The sequence below is a fragment of the Herpailurus yagouaroundi genome, unplaced genomic scaffold (genome assembly GCF_014898765.1).
Source record: "Herpailurus yagouaroundi ecotype Mexico unplaced genomic scaffold, PumYag 165, whole genome shotgun sequence".
Lineage (NCBI taxonomy): Eukaryota > Metazoa > Chordata > Mammalia > Carnivora > Felidae > Herpailurus > Herpailurus yagouaroundi.
In genome coordinates, this window is record NW_024412406.1 from 22,022,585 (window position 1) to 22,041,170 (window position 18,586).

At 45.0% G+C, this 18,586-nt stretch overlaps 2 protein-coding genes across 2 annotated transcripts in view; one reads left to right on the top strand and one right to left on the bottom strand.

The window, feature by feature from the left end:
- Nucleotides 1-13,784, top strand: part of ASPH (aspartate beta-hydroxylase) — a 229,473-nt gene extending 215,689 nt beyond the window's left edge. The window contains exon 25 of the mRNA XM_040487723.1: nt 11,563-13,784. Coding sequence (XP_040343657.1) covers nt 11,563-11,713 — 151 coding nt within the window. The 3' untranslated portion in view covers nt 11,714-13,784. The remainder of the gene's footprint in view (nt 1-11,562) is intronic.
- CLVS1 (clavesin 1) overlaps nt 13,375-18,586 on the bottom strand; it is a 172,668-nt gene continuing 167,456 nt past the window's right edge. Inside the window, exon 6 of the mRNA XM_040487718.1 lies at nt 13,375-15,479. Within this exon, the coding sequence (XP_040343652.1) occupies nt 15,392-15,479 (88 nt within the window). The 3' untranslated portion in view covers nt 13,375-15,391. The remainder of the gene's footprint in view (nt 15,480-18,586) is intronic.

Below are 18,586 nucleotides of genomic sequence, written 5' to 3' on the forward strand. Positions count from 1 at the left end.
AATGATGCTGTCTGCTCTGCAGGATTATTGTAGGATCAAATGAAATAACACATACAGGGCACTGAGCCCACGTCCTAACATGAGTGGGATGTGGTGAATGTTAGGCCCTTCTGCCCGTGCCTTTTGCTGTCCTAATCCTATTGCTCCGGCCACCGAGAATGCCCTTTTTTACACTCATCCAAAATAAGCCTATTGCTAAGATCCAATGTCGTGTCATACAGAGGAGCCTCTCTTCTGACTTCTGAGTGCGTGTATAGTATAGATTCTCAGTAATCCTGTTCTGTATCTCCCATTGCTTTTTATCAGTTGGTGTATGTTAGCCTAATCTCTGGGAGCTAGAAGCTCCTGGAGGGCAGAAACCAGGTTGCTATCTTCTTAGTCATTTCTCAGGGTCCTCAGTAGAGGTCCGATGGGGCGGGGAGGTACCTCCTATTCGGGAGGTAGTTTGAGTTGTTCGTTTGGTTGTTGGCAGAGACCTGCCTGTCCTGCACGTGGCATAGCGACACGGAGTGCTGTGGGAGGTTCAGATAGGGCTTTCCTCTGCCAGACGTGCTTCATCAGGGACATACCACAGGCTCAAATGTCAGAGTCATAAGAGCAGTACAGATAAAAATGCTACAGATGGGACAATGGGCAGCTAGCTCATTTGCTGCTGGGGTTTTGAGAATCTTGACAGTGTTGACTCTTAAAGACAGAAAGGGTTTGGACATTGAAAGCTGGGGGAGGGGGAAGGCATTTCAGGCTGAAAGAATAGGATCTGCAAAGGCACAGAAGCCAAAAATGAGAGAGGGCACATAGGGAGAATATGGAGTGATGTCAGCAACCACGAGTGTATACAACAGTATAGGTAAACTGATGCACATTAAAATTTTCGAGAGTTCATTTGGGCATACATCGATTCACATTGCATAGTGTCAAAGCAAAGGTGGGTAGGAGTGCCCCAGGGCAGGAGCTGGAGGGCAGGGTTTCCAGAGAGAAGATGCTGAAGCCAAGCAAAGGAAGTATTTGACTAGATACCGCGTAAGCAGTTGGCCCTGCTTCGGAAAACCCGGTTGGCTGTTTGTGATCAGTTGCTCTTCTGCTTCACTTTCTCAGATTCAGGTGCATTGACTCTGGCTTAGACTTCAGTTTGCTTACGTAGGCTGCCAAGGCGTGGAAGCCACCCTCGTCTAACGGCCTTCTTGGCTAAAAATTTTAACAGCGCATATAGAATACGGTTGGAAAATGAAAGCAGAATAGAAGCCCAATTATAGAAGGCTTTGATCAGTATTTGATAGTGGGATCAGACTCTTGTCAGGAAGTTACTCTGGAAGCCATGGCGGGGAGGATGCGGGAAGGCAGGAAGAACAGTTAGCACCCTGTCATGGTGGCCCACCCAAGAAGAGCTGGACTTGGGATGCTGGAAGCAAAGGGAGAGTAATGGGCAGGTACAGGAGATCTTATGCGCGTTGACTCAAGCGTGTGGTGTAAGGGAGGGAAAGTCCAGGATGCCTCGGCCTGTGTCCATTTGGGTCAGTAGGAGACTGTTGATGCTTTAGCGAATACTGAGAACTTGGGAGGTGTGAGGCGAGTTCAGGGAAATGGGTAATGAGTTCAGTGTTTATATATATATTTTACTTAAGTTGCTACTGGAAGACAGTAATGGAAACATCCAGGAGTCAGCTGGATAGAGATGCCTGGAGCTCGGGAGAGAAGCCATGTCTGGCCATAAAGGTTGGAGAGGCAGACTTAGCAGGTTCTGGAGGAAACTGGAGACTCCACGAACCCATCCACATTTAGAAGACCGAAGGAGGAAAGAGAACCACCAGGGAGGCGGGGCGGCCAAGGGCAGAGGTGGGAAGAACCAGGACGAGAATCAGAGACAGCTGGGCAGGAAGAAGTTTCTCCCAAGATGAAATGGACCTCGTCAAGCCTTTGGGGACTCTGTGTACACACGCAAGCTCTCCACCAAAGGGAAACAAGGTGAGGACGTGACGGGGGACCCAGGGAAATGGAGAGAACGCCGGGGAACGAGACCAAATAACCGTGGGCAGTGAAGACGGGGAAGAGCACCAGGCCTGTTTCCTGAGTACTGCCTGTGGTTAGAAGTTTGTCATTTGTTATTCCTGTCTCTGGATCTCCTTCCCTCCCTCCATCCTGCCTTCTGTTTATTTTTTAAATTTTCTTGTCTGTCCTGCTTATAGATACTCTGGGGGAAAAAATCACTAAACAAAAGTCCACTTATGAACCAGTAGGGAGAGAGACACGTATGAACTGATCCTTGTCATCCGAGGCCTGAGGCAGCAAGAAGCCCAGCTGGAAAGAGTGAGGCGGTGAGGAAGGGGAGCAGGTAGAGAGTGCCGGAAGCTTGAACAAGAAGCCCAGCAGGGCTCAAACTGCAGCAGCGGCACTGGGAGAGCCGCCCCAGCGGCACAACCACAGTGCATTCCCCACGCCAGGCTCCCAGCAAACGCTTGATGACCATGCTTGACAAAGGAAGGGACTGCCAGGCCCTCCCCTCAAGCTGAAAGCATGATTAGGTTAATGGTCTTCACCTACAGGAAGTAGCGTCCCTCCTGCACCAGCCTCGGTAAGCTTGAGTAAGAACGTTAACTTGGCCGCCCCTCAATTTCCACGGACTGTAAGTACCTGTTGAAAACAGTAATTTGCAGATGGTGTATTTTGCAGTGATTAGTAAAAAGTGCTTTCCTTGGGGCGCCTGGGTGGCTCAGTCAGTTTCGCGTCCGACTCTTGATTTCAGCTCAGGTCATGATCTCACGGTTTGTGACTTCAAGCTGCACACCGGGATCTGCGCTGTCAGCATGGAACCTGCTTGGGAATCTCGCTCTCTCTCTCTCGCTCTCTCGCTCTCAAAATAATAAATAAACTTAAAAAAAAATTTAAGAGTGCTCCCCACCCACCTACCTGTTGTTGGGTCAGGGAGGTGATTTTGCAGAGGATGAAGTGCTTCCTGTTCTCTCCTCCCTGAAGAGCCTACAGCATCGATGCCTTTCCACCTCCTCATGATGGCTGGTCAACAGCCTTGTCTGCGCCCCTTGTCTTCAGTTTTATGTTGTGTTACATTCTCATCCTCAGTAAGCCTTCACTCAAGAGCGGTTGGGTCAGGCCAAGTACTTCGGTACAAAACTCATGTTTTTCATAAGGGAAATGGCGCCATTTAAGTACTGTGTGATGCCTGTAGGGAAAACAGCTGGGTATCTGGATGGGAGACAGGCAGTTTCTAGACTCTGAAGACAGAAATACTGAAATATGAAACCTGGAAGTGTCATGCTGTTAGTGTAGAAATACTATTAGTGTGGAAAGAGAAACACGTAGACCAAGAAATCAGGCTCCTTTGCGCTAGGCAACAGGGAGGAATTTTCAGAGCCTCTCGACTCCCAAAAGAGGAGGTTACTTGTAGCAATTCGTGCATCGTAGTTCTCAGGTGTGAATAATCACACTGCTGTGCCTCCAGCGCCGTGTGAGTCCTGCTAGCACGCGTCTTGTTTAAATATTCCGTCACTGCAGACGAACAGCCGCGCTCTTTTTATCTGACGATGAGCTCGCAGCGACATGGCCTTTTATTGTTACAAATAAAAATGATCACTTAACATTAATAAGTGCCCTCTGACTGTAAAACTGATATGTGATGCACATTCCTTGTACGTAATTTGTAAAACACAGAGAAGCACAATAGAAAAAAGTCAATATTATGTTTGATCTTGATACCCCAAGATACTGTCCAGATGCTTCTCCATACCGCATGTGTGTGTCCATGAGGTGGAGGAAGAGGAACACAGTAATGATCGAGAGCGTGCTTGCTGTACGCAGTAGTTCTTAGCATGCCACAGGCGCTATATTATTAACTAATCCTCACAACAATCCTAAGGGATTATTGAAATCTCTTTTGTAACTGGGGAGACTGAGGTGTAAAGATGCCAAGTAACTTCCACAAGGTCACTCAGCTCAGTAAACGCTGATGTTTGTGTCAGCTTCCTGAGGCTGCCATGACAAATTACCACAAACCGGATGACTTTAAACAACAGAAAATTCATTGTCTCGTAGCTCTGGAGTCCAGAAGTCCAAAGTCAGGTGTCAGGAGGGTTGGCTTCTTCTAAAGGCTCTGAGGGAGAGTCCGTGCCCTGCCTTTCTCCTGGCTTGTGGTAGCTGCTGGCATTCCTTGGTATCTCTCGGCTTGTAGACACGTGGCTCCAATCTCTCCCTCTGCCAACACAACACCACCAATAGATTTAGGGCCCAGCCTAATCCAGGAGGGTCTTATCTCAAGATCTTCCACTTCATTACAACCGTAAAGACTCTTTTTCCAAATAAGCTTACATTCACAGGTTCCAGGTGGACATACTTTTTTGGGGAGGCCACCATTCAACCCGCTACAATATCAGAACGAAGGTTTGGTCTCAAGCAGTCTGGTTTGAAAGTCTGTGTCGCCTCAACCCCACGGCATCTAACTACACATTTCTGGGCTTTTGGGGTTTTGTTGGTGGTGGCTACAAAATTAAGATCATCTGGGACTTGAGAGGCAATCAGTGTGAAGGCTGGTCTTCACGGCCAAGCAGCGAGCTGGAGAATCTCCATTTCCGGGCCATTTGTGTCATCCCTGACAAGCCCTGCTTGGTGGTCTGTCAAGTGAGCTCGTTTAGGATCGCCACCCAAAGCTGAATGAACTTGAGTCGGCGGATGAATGTGCCACTGGCAAGCAGAACTCATCGTTACTCTCATGGAGCGGCCAAGTTGTTTGAGCTCCGGACGATCGCACACGGGAATTCTTTCCACTGAGTCTTCAGGACGTGCTGGAACCAGGCTGCGGGAAAGAAGAGTGACTGTGTGGCTCTCCTGGAGACTCAGGCTTGTTGCCTGCAACTTACCAGCCAAAAATATTGGACAGGACCACCAGATCGTCAGGAAAATGTGCATGGGTGTCACGTCAGCAGCACGCTGAAGACATGAATTGGCAAGAAGTCCTGTGATGCCTCTTCCTGCTGCTGTGGAAATAATGGCCCTCTACCACAGCATACCTCAAGTGTTTTTGTAGCATACTCTTTCCATTAATCTCTCAAGTTTTTAATTAGGTAGATTATGTGGAAAGCCTGCTAACATGTTAACAGTGAGAGAAAGACTTAATTTTTTAAAGTCACCATGAATTGTTCATAGACAGCATTTCTTTTTTCACAAAGTGTCCAGGAAGCTAAAGTCTGAGAATTTTCCTTTGGACATCATAGCTCTTCTCTTTCACAGAACGTAACCGTCTTCCAGCCCAACTGTAACGTGACCTTACCCGTCCATAAGTCACCATCCGAGCCTGCGCACCTGGGATTGCAGGTCGAACATGGCATTTTACCTGGATGTGTTCCCTGAGTATTTGTTACTAAATAGTAACATTTTGTCCCCTTTCTTCCTTTCCTTGAGCAACTTGGTGAATTAAAGACGTCCAGTGAAGTCTCTTAACCGCTGTTCTGGTTAGCATTCGTACACGCAGATACGCAGCGATCCCTGCCCAGGGAATGGCGATGCCCACATGCAGTACGACTCGTGGGCAAACCTTTCGTTTGTTCAAGTGATGGTCGAGAAATGGGAAAGTTGGGATCCATTTTGCTACGGCAATATTAAATGATGTGGAGGTTCCTGGGCCAGTCCTCCAAGGCTTTTCACTCCATCTTTAGACAACTTGCATCATCTCTCTAAGCCTTGATTTCCTCACCTGTGAGATGGGAGAAGAACAAAAGTGTATCTTTCTGTGATTTTGAGTGTGAAAGCAGTCCACCTCGACGCAGTCCGGACTGTCTTTACAGAGTGCTGTGTGGTAAAAGCACTCCGTGTGTTTGATCTTTCACTGTCCTCTTGTGGGATCGCCGTAGAAATGGGGACCTTTGTCTCTTACCTTCCAGGGAGTGAGACCAAGCACCCCTCCACCACTGGAGATGGTTCTTGTGACCTGGAGGAGGCGGGGCTTTCAGGAGTTAGGAAAGGGGAGCGCGATAGGAGGCCAAGGGTGTGGAGGGATGGAACGGATACAGATGGGGACTGTGATCTGATAGGCGTGGGGCCAGGAGCGATCCCGGAGAAAGGAGGACCGGCAGGAGCACAGCGGAGAGCTCCACACCCCGCTCCCACATTTCCCCTTTTCCTCCCCAAGCCCCCACCCTGGAACTGGAGGTCTGTGGGGACAGGGCAGCGGCATCCCATCTGGGGTCTTATGAGTCTGCCTTCCTCTGCCTTTTCTCTTTCTTGGCCCCCTTTTGGCTTTCTCGGCTGCTGGTTGACCCAGGACCAAGAGGAGGGGGTCCAGAGCTTCCACAGAGACAGGGGAAGTCCCCGGGCCTGTGTGGAGGGGAGGGCGGCCCTGTGGCAGCCGGGCCGGGCTCTTCTGTGAGGGGCTGGGAGATGTGCTAGGGGTGCATATGCACACGATCTGTCGGGAAGAGAGCTTCTTTGTGAAGTCAGCCGTCTTTCATTGGAATTGATCTGTTGACCTGAAACAAAGCAGCAAATACTATTTCTCCATTTCTCAGACGGAAGCTTAAGCGTGCCCTGTGAAATGTCGTGTGAAGACCGAAGTCCTAACCAGCAACTCGGCTCAGAGAATTAAGGGAATTTTCCTGTGGAAAGGAGCCTTAGAGGCCATCTTTCCATCTCTGTCGTTGTACCGATGGGGAAATGGAGGCCCCTTGGTGAAGTGCTTTATCACATGGCTAGTTAGCAGCAGTCAGAACGAGAACACAGGTGTCCTAGCCTCCAGAAAAATGCTTTGTCCCGATAGATAGATAGAGAGATAGATAGATAGATAGATACTACATACATATATACATAGAAAAAAATGTGCATTTGTGCACGTGTGTATTTCTGTCTTTGTGTATTAGGTAGAGAGAAGAGTTTTACGTTACGATTCTAGTATGTGCCAGGATTTCTAATGCAGTCAGAATTGAGGGACTTCAGTAGGTCAGGATTAATAAGTACTGTGTTATGTAGCCTTATTGCTGAGCTCTTTGACCCTTTTTCTGTATTCCACTCAGCCTGTTAAATGCCTTCCAGGCCACCTCCCACAGCAGCGCAGGCGCTAAGCATGTCCCCTAGTAGTACCGTGATCTCTAGCTGAAGGTCTGGGCTCTAATGAAGCAAGGCTGGTGACTTTGCGCTTTTTCCACAGACCCGCAGTATCGCTGCAGACATCTGAACTTGCTTCCATAGGATTCCTCTGCTGGAAAATTAGAACCCTGTCTCTTGCCTACCTCAACATTTTAGCAAGGATCACTGTGATGTGATCAATAAGGTGTTTAGGTGGCAGACTCTATAAGCACCTAGTATCATCGTTTAGCATGATTAGTGTTGACGATAATTCTGTGACACAGTGTGGTTGTTGGGTACAATACTGCCACCATTATACCAGTATCGTTAATTATAATTACAGTAATTTGAGAAACTGAAGAATTATGTGACATTACTTTGTCTTTGACCAGGTGTTCTTGTATCTTCTGCAAACCAGGGAGAGGCGTGCTTCTCTCGATGCTAAGGCATTCTCAAAGCCAGATGAGGTAGCCATCTGGGGAGAGGGTGCAGCCCCCCACTCTGGTCCTGCTCTCCTGAGCCCTGAGAGAAAGGCAGGGTGCGCCCTCAGGAAACTCAAGGGCAACCCTGAAAATCTTTTCTCCAGAGGGCACCTTTCAGGTCATACTTGGAGTATAACTTAATCATATTTGGTGAAGCGTTGCTCACAAAGCAAGCGGCCTGAAAACTGTTTTCTTCACCTTGCAGTGAGAGTCTTTGTTATTCAGAAGAGATCTGAAGACCTTTGACCGATTTAGAGCTGTGGCTTTTTCTGGAAAACCTCATCCTTTCCCAAGCAAGGCATTTATCTCAAGTTAACCTCAGTCCCTCAGCCTGCACGTGGCTTGGAGGGGATTTTTTGTTTTTCCCTTTCAGGTTAATGAGGGCTACACTTTTTGTCATTTTAGCTCTCATGAGGGATCGAAACATGCCAGTTTTGAAGTATTCACAAGGAATCTACATTAAATAATTGGGTATCTTGGCAGCTTTTCTGGAAAACTGTCTGAAAGAAAATGGAAGGGCTGGGGCGCCTGGGTGGCTCAGTCGGTTAAGCGTCTGACTTCAGCTCAGGTCACAATCTCGCGGTCCGTGAGTTCGAGCCCCGCGTCGGGCTCTGTGCTGACAGCTCAGAGCCTGGGGCCTGTTTCAGATTCTGTGTCTCCCTCTCTCTGCCCCTCCCCCATTCATGCTCTGTCTCTCTCTGTCCCAAAAATGAATAAACGTTAAAAAAAAATTAAAAAAAAAAAAGAAAAGAAAAAAAAGAAAATGGAAGGGCAAAGAGAAGATAACAGGACACACTTCCCCGTGAGTTTTAGGGCCCTAAAGGAATCCAACTCTTTAGAATACCTCCCAGATTTTTGTTAAAAAAAAAAAAAAAAAATTATTTCATCAATGGTTTACACTGGTCCATACTTGACTTAAGATATCTGAAAAGCCACAGACAGTGGTCAAATTCCACCCTTAAAGACACTGGTGTTCCTGGAATAAACCAGTGTGTTTCAACACTAAAAGCTTTTCCCAATTCATGGGGAATGTAAGTTAATGAATGAGATGTTCAATAATTTTCTCCCGTAAAGCATCCCTAAGTCTTTGACTTTCTTACACCCATCAGAATCGAGTGAAAAATATCATCTTGTGCAACCTAGAATTTTGTGTTCCATTCTTTGAATTACTTCCAGTATTTTCAGTAGATTCCAGATCCTCTGCCACTCAAAAAAAACTTGGAGAACCCTTGCCATGATAGCACAAAGTGTATTTCGCAGCTCTCTGAAATTTTTGGTATCTCACCCCCTTGGAAGATTTTTGTCTTCTCCATGAAGGCCAATTCATAGGGCGTGAAGCCAAGGTTATTTTTGGTAACATTATACCACTTACATATGTTATCATCTCTATCTTTCTTTTCCCTATTTTTTTTTTCTGTATTTTCCTTCCTCCTCTTTTGTATTCCCTACCCTTCATCGGATAAAGACACAAAGGCTCCTGTATGCTGAGTGACCCCCCAGGTCACACAGTAGTAAATGGCCAGTTGGTTTTAAATCTGCTTCCATTCAGGGCTGTAACCTGCCCGTTGTGCTGTGCTGTTTCTCTCCCTCTTTCTCTTCCACCACATGCTCCCCTTTCCCTTCCCCCCACCTTTTTTTTTTCCTTTTCTAACAGTGGCGAAACACATAACATAAAATTTACCATCCCGTTTCTAAATATCCACACAGTTCAGTGGCGCTGTGTACGTTCCTACTGTGCTGCCATCGCCAACATCCGTCCATCCACAGGACTCCTCATCTTGTGAAACTGAACACACTGAACAACCCCCGCCCCCATCATTCTTACCATCTTTGTGACTTTGCTCTAGGTACCGCCTGTAAGTGGACTCACACCATATTTGTTCTTGTGTGAGTGCTTTGTTTCACGGAGCATAATGTGCATGTTGTAGCATGGTCCGGATTTCCTTCCCATTGAAGGCTGAATGATACTCCATTGTACGCATGTTCCACATTTTGTGTACCCATTCATCGGTCCATGGACACTTGTGTTGCTTCCGCCTTTTGGCTGCTATGGGCGATGCTGCTGTGCACACGGGCGTACTGCCGCTCCCCCGTCAGTGCACTGCCCCCCTTATCTGCTGCCTATATTTAGGCTTGTCAGCGATCCTCCATACACATTGCATAGCCCCACCAGTAACACTAAGGCCTAGAACATCACCACCAAACTGTATAAGCTATGGGCCATTCCACTTCCTTTTTCTTGTCCTTTTCTTAACTTTGCCTTTCTTTTCAAGTTTGGTTTTAATATGTGTCTAATAATATTTAATAATATACACTCTGTCTTGTGCTCTGGTGTCTGTATATTTCTGTTGTTGGTTTCACTTGGATGGAACTCCAGTAGAACTCTGAACCATAAGAGGAATCATAGTGAAGAGTCAAGCAGCCCATGTTTATTGAATGCAAGCTATTAGGCTAGGTGTGTGAGACAGCGTGTGACGTGGGGTAGGAAGGTGGGGATGAGTGGGAAAGTAGGGGTCGATTCTCAACTTCAAGGAACTTTCAACTGGCAAATATTCATTTGTTTATCATTTACTTTAAATAACGTAGAAATGTTATTGTCTGATTAATACAATGTGTCTGGGATGAATGTGCCTCTCACCACCCACCCCCCCACCCCGACCACCACTCCACAGGGACATTTGGCAATGACTGGGGATACTTTTGGATCTCATGACTGGTGGGAGAGTGCTGCCGGCATCTAGTGGGTAGAGGCCAGAGAGGCTGTCAAACATATGCAGAGCACAGGACAGCCCCCAAGTTATCTGAAATCTTGAAATCAAGCTAGCATTTTCTATCCTATGATTTTAATTTTTTGCTAATCCACAATATAGAATATCAAATGCTTGCATGGAACTTTAATACTAAAGAAAATTTCCTAGTAATAATTTCATTTTAAAAATGTAACTTAGCATGTAATAAATTGGCAGTAAATACCTATTTTAAAAAGAGAAGAACATTAGCATGACTAATAAACTTTCTTTGGATTTGAAAGGCATTGTGTAATTGCCCCGGCATATTTCTGTCTTGATTGCTTTACTTAGACTAGTACTATGTTTGGGTCTTAGCTTCTATACACATATTTTATGAAGTAATGTTGGAGGCCCTGAGGAATGTTTTGCAGCATTGATTTAAAATACTCCACGGATAGCCCACTTGCATTGCAAATGACATTAAAAATATAAACAAAATCCATTCCCAATCTGCCTTTCCATAAAATGGGACTTCTTCCACGAAATGGAGCTTTAACCAACGGAAAGCGTTGAGAAAATCATTTGGAGATGCACTGGCGCCCTTCCAGGTATCCTACGGGGCATGAAGATACCCAGGTGCTGCCCATAGGTCTAGACCAGTCTCTGAAAGGCCAAGGGAGGACAGCACGCAGTCATTGACCAGGAAGTCATGTGGGCTTGAGCCACCGGGGCACGCCTTTCACTGCTTGCCTGACTCTACAAGCCACACCTAGGCTTGTTCCAAGAATAATTGCGGGGCACCTGGGTGGCGCAGTCGGTTAAGCGTCCGACTTCAGCCAGGTCACGATCTCGCGGTCCGGGAGTTCGAGCCCCGCGTCGGGCTCTGGGCTGATGGCTCAGAGCCTGGAGCCTGTTTCCGATTCTGTGTCTCCCTCTCTCTCTGCCCCTCCCCCGTTCATGCTCTGTCTCTCTCTGTCCCAAAAATAAATAAACGTTGAAAAAAAAAATTAAAAAAAAAAAAAAAAAAAGAATAATTGCAAAGCCTGTGGTGAGGTCAGTATGCTCTTATCACCAGTCCCCTGCCCTGTGTTCACGTTCAGGGCTCAGCATCGAAAATTGTATTCATGGTAAGAATCCTTAAATTCTTTCTTAATCAGCAAGGAGAGAATAAATGCTGGCTTCGCGTTCCAGTTATCTGGTCATCTCCCAAAGGTTATCATGAAAGTGCCCATCTGCACATAGCCATGGGTTGATTCTCAGACATCTGAACCCATGTTTTTCTCTTCCAGGACGTGGGAAGAAGGCAAGGTGCTCATCTTTGATGACTCTTTTGAGCACGAGGTATGGCAGGACGCTGCGTCTTTCCGGCTGATATTCATCGTGGACGTGTGGCACCCAGAGCTGACCCCCCAGCAGAGACAGAGCCTTCCTGCGATTTAGTATGTTGTACAGGCTTGGGACACACTGGAGAGAGGCTGCCTTTCCGCTTCCATCTCCTTGGGTGTAGGGACACAGGTTCCAAGTCTGAGGCCCTTGATTCCTTTGACTTGCAGCCCGAAAAATTCTGAGGCTCCTGCTAGGATTAGAAGACACTAAAAGGAATATTTGCCTTGCTGCAGTTCATGTAGAAAGTACTCTGCTGTACTTCCTTCCATGACGGCACCCATCTGATGCCACATTTTCAGGTGAATACGGGATAGCTTCTACCTTGTCAGCCAAAGATGCTTTCTCCACTTAGAAGAGGCCGAAATCAGTGTACAATGAGAAGATATGTAGAAACTGTGAATCGATCACTTTAGCTTGTAATCTTTCTATGCAATTATATTTTTCTAGGGTAGCTAGGCAATTTTGTCATCACGTACCACTACTTTTTTGTTGATTTTGATAACGAGCTGTGTAAATGCTGTTCAATGGTAACTTTCCCCGTGAACCCATACTTCCCTCTTTTAATTATTTTTAGTGAAAGACACTCATAAAAGAAGCAATTATATTTTCCTACTACAAAGGAGAAAGATGTAATTGTGCTGATGTCTGTGGACTGTACTGCTTCCTACCAACTGAATCCATTTGCTGTTTCAAATCGTCATTGAAAGACAGTGTCTTAATTTCTCTCCTCACCATGCAAATGGTAGAGACTCTGTCTTTCTGAGAGGAACTTTTCACACCGAAAGAAGACATGGAATTATTTTATATCGAGGTATGAAAGTGCCACATGAAAATTTTTTTAATGCCAAGAATTAGGACTTGAAAAAGGAACATTTCTCGGAGTAAAAACGTTCTCTCAGGATCAAATAGCGAGGTGGCTGCTAGGACATCGGGCTCCTTGGCCTGTTTGCCGTCTGAGAAAGGGCTGGAACCCAGAGTCTCCTTGCCTGTTGTAGATCCACGTGAGTGAGGAGGTCCTTAGGTGGGTCCCCACCACAATTTTGTAAAAATATGAAGGATGGCAGAGTGAAAGACCTCAGGAATGCCAGGATCTTAGTCCTGCGTTTAGGATGTCCAGATCGCCTTCCTCTTTGACAGAGTTTGGGAGACTCTTGTGTTTCCCTGGCTTGAGAAACTTCTGCCATTTAAATATAGCTTTGAAGTAGCAATCGTTGTCCATAGTTTAGCTTTAATGTTACGCACGGCGTAGAAATAACAGTTGAAAAATGGTTTTGCCTCCTTATTCCAAAGATGATCAAACTTAGAAGAGTATTAATGCATTAAATATTGCATGTTTCCAGTCCAAACTAGAAAGGATAGCTATGTGAATGTAATGATATTCATGTACCTGAATTTTAAGCCAATACGAACAAAAATGCTGAAGAAATGACACAGCAGTTACCAAATCTCATTCACGGGTAGAAAAAAACACTTGTGCTTCCTTTCCATTTAAGGACAAAGAGGGATGCTTTATGTCTTTTAAAAAGAGTTCTTTAACGTTGAAATGGACCCTTTTGGCTTGACGTGAGCTTCCAGTGAGAAGGGTTTGCAAGATATTTTGTTCCTGTCTGTTTTGCCAAAACAATCCCACTAAAATAGATGAAGAAGCACATGAGGAAAGTATCGAAATTACCAAAGTCCAGAAGGAAAAGCAAACTCTTGAAAATAAAAAGGTGTTGTGTCCTTCAGTATTTATTGAACGGAAGAAATGACTGACAAAGGACAACACAATCCAATGCTCCTGTAAGAATATTCATGTCACTTACTGAATTTGGTTCTTACATGTATACCGCATACACATAAAGAAATTTAAAGTATGAGTTGTCAGTGTTAAACCATCATCTTACGTTCATTTAATGAAATCACGGACTAGAGTAAAAACTAGCTCTTGACTTAATAATTATAATATGGTATTTCAAATCAGGTCACTACAGTAGGTTCTAAATGTTGCCAATTAAAAAGCCAGAGTTATCCTTACTGTTGTAAAGTGTTGGCAATAATCAACTCCGATACCGTTTTAAACACTTGGATCCCTCAACTATTTTATAAACACAAGTAATAAAATGGATTTTCCAATTCACTTTAATTCTTTATCTTTCTTCCGTCATGGAATATAAAGGAAAGCATTTTGGTCACTGCATTGGTAGAATGATTTTCAGTGTTACTATTTTATTTGAAATGTCTACATAAAATGAATTGGTTTTACTTGTACTGTGATACAGTTGGTTGAGAAATATTTTTAATTCTATTTAAATTTTATTTCAAGGGTGGAATACAAAAATTACTTCTTATTCCCCTCTACCAGTAGAAAAAAAACCTAAAATACTAGATTCATTGAGAAAGAGATGTAATAAATGGTTACGATTAGTAATATCCACGGAGGGTGATTATGGCCAGGTGAATCACCTCCTGTCTTTGAATTTTTTAGTTCTCCCAAACACTTAAAACATAAAATCATATTTTTCTGCCCATTATCAACTCAAATGTTTTTTATTTGACATTGAGCACCAACTGGTCATACTAATAAATGCCCATGTCATGCAGATGGCTGGGAGCATAAAATATATGTAAAAACATACAACTCATCTGGGGAAACATGGCCCAAGTAAGGATATCGTATCCTATTCACTTTTATTTCATTTCCTTTGACTGGATAGTTGGGGACTCCATTTCTAAGGAGAACAAAGAAATAAAATGATCTTTGGCATTTTATCCCGCAATCCTAATCTATTTTCAGTATTTGCATATTTAGCCATCTTTAAGGGTCTTCCTCCATGATTGATATGTACCCTCTCAGCAACAGCCAGGTCCCTTCTCCACACCTTGAACTGGTTGCAGGAGGATGGGGGGCGCTAAATGCTTCAGTAGCACTTTTCTTTGCTGTAGTGACCCGAGTGAGGCAATTTGAATGGATTCATTCATCACTGACATGTGTTTTCAATGAGACCCCACCCCCTCCCCCGCAGATACATGTTGCCTGTGACAAGTCACATTAAGATGAAACAATCATATTTCAAGTTGTGTGCGTCTTCCTTTAAAGTCAGATCATGGTAATCAGCTGGTGGCCTGAAAGAAAGATGTGACGTCGAAATCATTCTTGCAGGATATCCAAATAAGCAAACTCTGCAAATAGCCGGACCTACAAGAACATGCCCTTCCTTAGGCTGAACAATTCGATGCTGGTGATGAGGTCGAAGAAAATAATTCAATAAGAATGGAAATCACTGGAGAGATTACTGTCTTGGGGCTTTGCACTTACATTGAGCTTGACAACTGTGTCTGCACGGCTTAATTCTTGTGTATCTACTTGGAAGTGCGCTTAATCTTAAATCACAAAAACTGGAAAGGGTATCTGCGGTGCCTCAGAAAAATCCTTGTCCTAACGGAGTGTGTGCATCAATTTAGTTTTTCCTTTTTCAATTCGTTGAATACCGTAAATAAAGGGGAATGCCGCCTTGCTTCACCTCCAATCCCCTCACTGAAAAACAACAACAACAAAAAACCATCTCTCAAGTCTGTTCACTTTGGCTGCTCAGACCGATGGCTGGTGACAGTCATTACTAGGTGGCAGAGTGGAGGGCCTCATGTCAAGCGGAACGCACGTGTCTGTGTGGGTCAGTTGCGCCTGTGCTTCCCGGGTGGCTGATACCACTGAGGGCTGGCGATCTGCGGGGGCGTGGGGTGAGCCGGGGTTCAGTCCAGAGCCAGGAGTGGCTGAGTGTTCTCGTTCTCTCCCTTCTCTTCATGCTTCAGGGTCCCAGCTTCTACCACAGACTGAGATCTAATAATAGGGGAAGGAGAAAGAAGCAATTACAGACCATTCATGGAGGCAACAATTTTGGAACCTTGGAAGGCATTCAGATTTTAAGTTCCCCTTATGAATCCAAACACTCAGAATAACAATATAATCCCCCTCTTTTTTTCTATCTCTCTCATGCTGGCTTTTTTGCATTCTACACCACATATTTATGGGGAGAGGCATCTTGAAAGCCTCTTTGCCAAGATCTTTTCTGGTGGTCAAAGCAACATGTGTGTTCTACCACAAGGCTGCCCCAGTGTCTAAACATTCTACGGATCTTGAGATGCATCAAGTCGAATGGATACCGGATTTTTTTAATGTTCCCAAATACTTTTTAGTATTTAGTACTCAAGGGTGGAATACAAAAATTGCTTCTCTTATTCTCCTCTACCAGTAGAAAAGAAAAATTACAACACTAGATTCATTGAGAAAGAGATGTAATGAATGGTTACGATTAGTAATAGCATCCATGGAGGGTGATTACGGCTAGTTGAATCACCTCCTTTCTTTGAATGTTTTAGTTAATTCTCCCAAATACTTAAAACATAAAATCATATTTTTTCTGCCCATTATCAACTAAAATATTTTTTATTTGACATTGAGCACCAACTGGTCATACTAATAAATGCCCATGTTTCTCAAGATCATAGGAAACTATCATGCATGATGTTAAGACCACAAGGTTTGGAATCGGATTGGTAAATGTAGACTCTGCCCTTTACTGGCTGAGGAGCCTTGGACGGGTTCTTAAAACTCTCTGGACCTTTATTCTGTCACCTGTAACACAGAACTATTACCTACTTCCCACTGCTATTGATAAGGACTAAAGCTAATCATATTTGTAAAGCATTTGATGTGTAATTTCAATCAAAATTTTCAGAGCATTCTGTCACCATAGTGCAGTAATAGCAATCCGTAGTTTCTGATAAGCCCCCTCATATCAGATGATAACAGTTTCTATTTTGGGTTTACAATGTGAACTGAAGTTATTTTCCAGTATATAGAGAGGTTATAAGAGATAGGTGTGCAATATGCATTCAATAAATGTTCACATGCTAAAAAAAAAAAAAAAAAATTAAGGGGTGCCTGGGTGGCTCAGTCAGCTAAGTGTCTGACTTTGGTTCAGGTCACGATCTCACAGTTCACAAGTTCGAGCCCCGTGTCGGGCTGTGTGCTGACAGCTCAGAGCCTGGAGCCTACCTCAGATTCTGTGTCTCCCTCTCTCTCTGCCATTCCCTCACTCTCTCTCTCTTTCTCTCTCCCTCTCTCTCTCAAAAATAAAGAAAAACATTACAAAAATATTTAAAACATTAAAATGGTTGAACTTGATTGTCCAGACAAGCAAAATTTACATACGACACGCAATAAAATGTGAACTCAGAAGGCCTGAGTTGCCCAAACCTTCAGGACTATCCCTGGACTGGCTCTTCTGAACCCTTGGGGTATCCTGCCTGATAAAATGTCTCTGCATGCTTGAGACTGTGCGCCATGCCATATAGTTGATGCTAAAAATGTGACTTCTTGTGAATGCCTTTTCTGTATGTCTGGGTTTGGAGTCACCCTGTATCAGTGTGACCTCTTGTGGGGGCAGGTAGGGAAGGAGGAATTGAAGACTGCAGGTCTGTGTGACTGACCCCTGTCAGCCAGTAGAAATCCTGGACACCACGGTGTGGGTGAGTTTCCCTGATTGGTCACACTTGGTGTGACAACATGTTGTCACATGTTGCTGGGAGAATGAAACTCTGTCAGGACAACCGGAAGCCAGCGACTGGTCCTGTGCACCTGGACCTCACCCAATGCACCTTTCTCCCTTGCTGATTTTAATCTGTATTCTTTTGCTGTAACAACCCACAACTGAGTATAACAGCGTTTCTGGGACCTGTGTGTCCTGGAAACGTATTAAACCCGGGGGTGGTCGAAATGACCCCCAGAACAATATATAATTACACTAACAACTTGTTTTGTGTGCACCTGGTATTGTTGTAAGTTCTTTAGATGTATTAGCTTACTTCATTTTCACACCCCTGAGGAGTGATGCTATTATCTCCATTTTATAGATGGGGGAGGGGGAGGGGGGAACTGGGGGACGGACAAGTAACATAGAAAAGGCAACACAAATAGAGGACAGGGTTGTCACCATCATGCCAGTTCCGGGCATACCTAGGGCTGCAGAGCTGTTTATCTGAACTATTTAGTGTTCCTTAGTTTTACCTCACTGTAAAAATAACTCCCCCCCCTCCCCCCGGCCCCAGATTCTTATGTACATTCAGGATATGCACGTACCGTAGAAAGTTTAAAGAAATCAAGAAGCAAATTAGTACAATTGTCTCAAAACAATAGATTTTTACTCTAACTCTACTGTGACTCCAGGCACAGTCCCACTTTGGGAGCCAAGCCTAAGCTTTGAAAGTGAGATGGCTTCATGTAGTCCCGGGACAGGACGGAGGAAGCCCCCGCTTGCAGTGTGGCTCAGCTGTTTGACACATTTGCTCTGCATTTCCCTCTGCTTTCATGAAGGGTCCGGTGTGTGTATGGGGGGGGGGGGGGGCAATAGATTTATAGGTTTATAGCAAAGCTGAGAGCCGAAGCATTGCCATAAGCAGGAAGAAAACACCTCCTGAAGTGTGGCCCCTCAGGCAGCTGCCTAACTGCCTTGTCCTCAGGCCCTGGTGAGCGCGGAAGATCCCGCTGGCTGTCCCACTTGGGGGGCCTTGCACTGCGCTTCCCTACTTTCAAGCTGGTTGCTTCTCGTTTACAACGTGGCAAGGGAGGTCCCAACCACAGAGTGACAAGGCACCGCAGTGACCCCTCGAGATGAACCCAACAGGGAGTATTCAGTAAGGGGCCATGCAGCCTCTTCTTGAATCAGTCCAAATTGAGAACCCCAGTCCTCCATGCTGCTCTAGAGGGGCAACTCTCCCAGAAACTTCTTTACATTGAACTCAAACCTGTCTTTGCAACTTCTAGATACCATTTCTTGTTCTGTCTGCTAGAGCCACCCGTGTACATGTAATCCGCCTGGTCCACATAACCACCCCCCCCCCCTTTTTTTTTTTCAACGTTTATTTATTTTTGGGACAGAGAGAGAC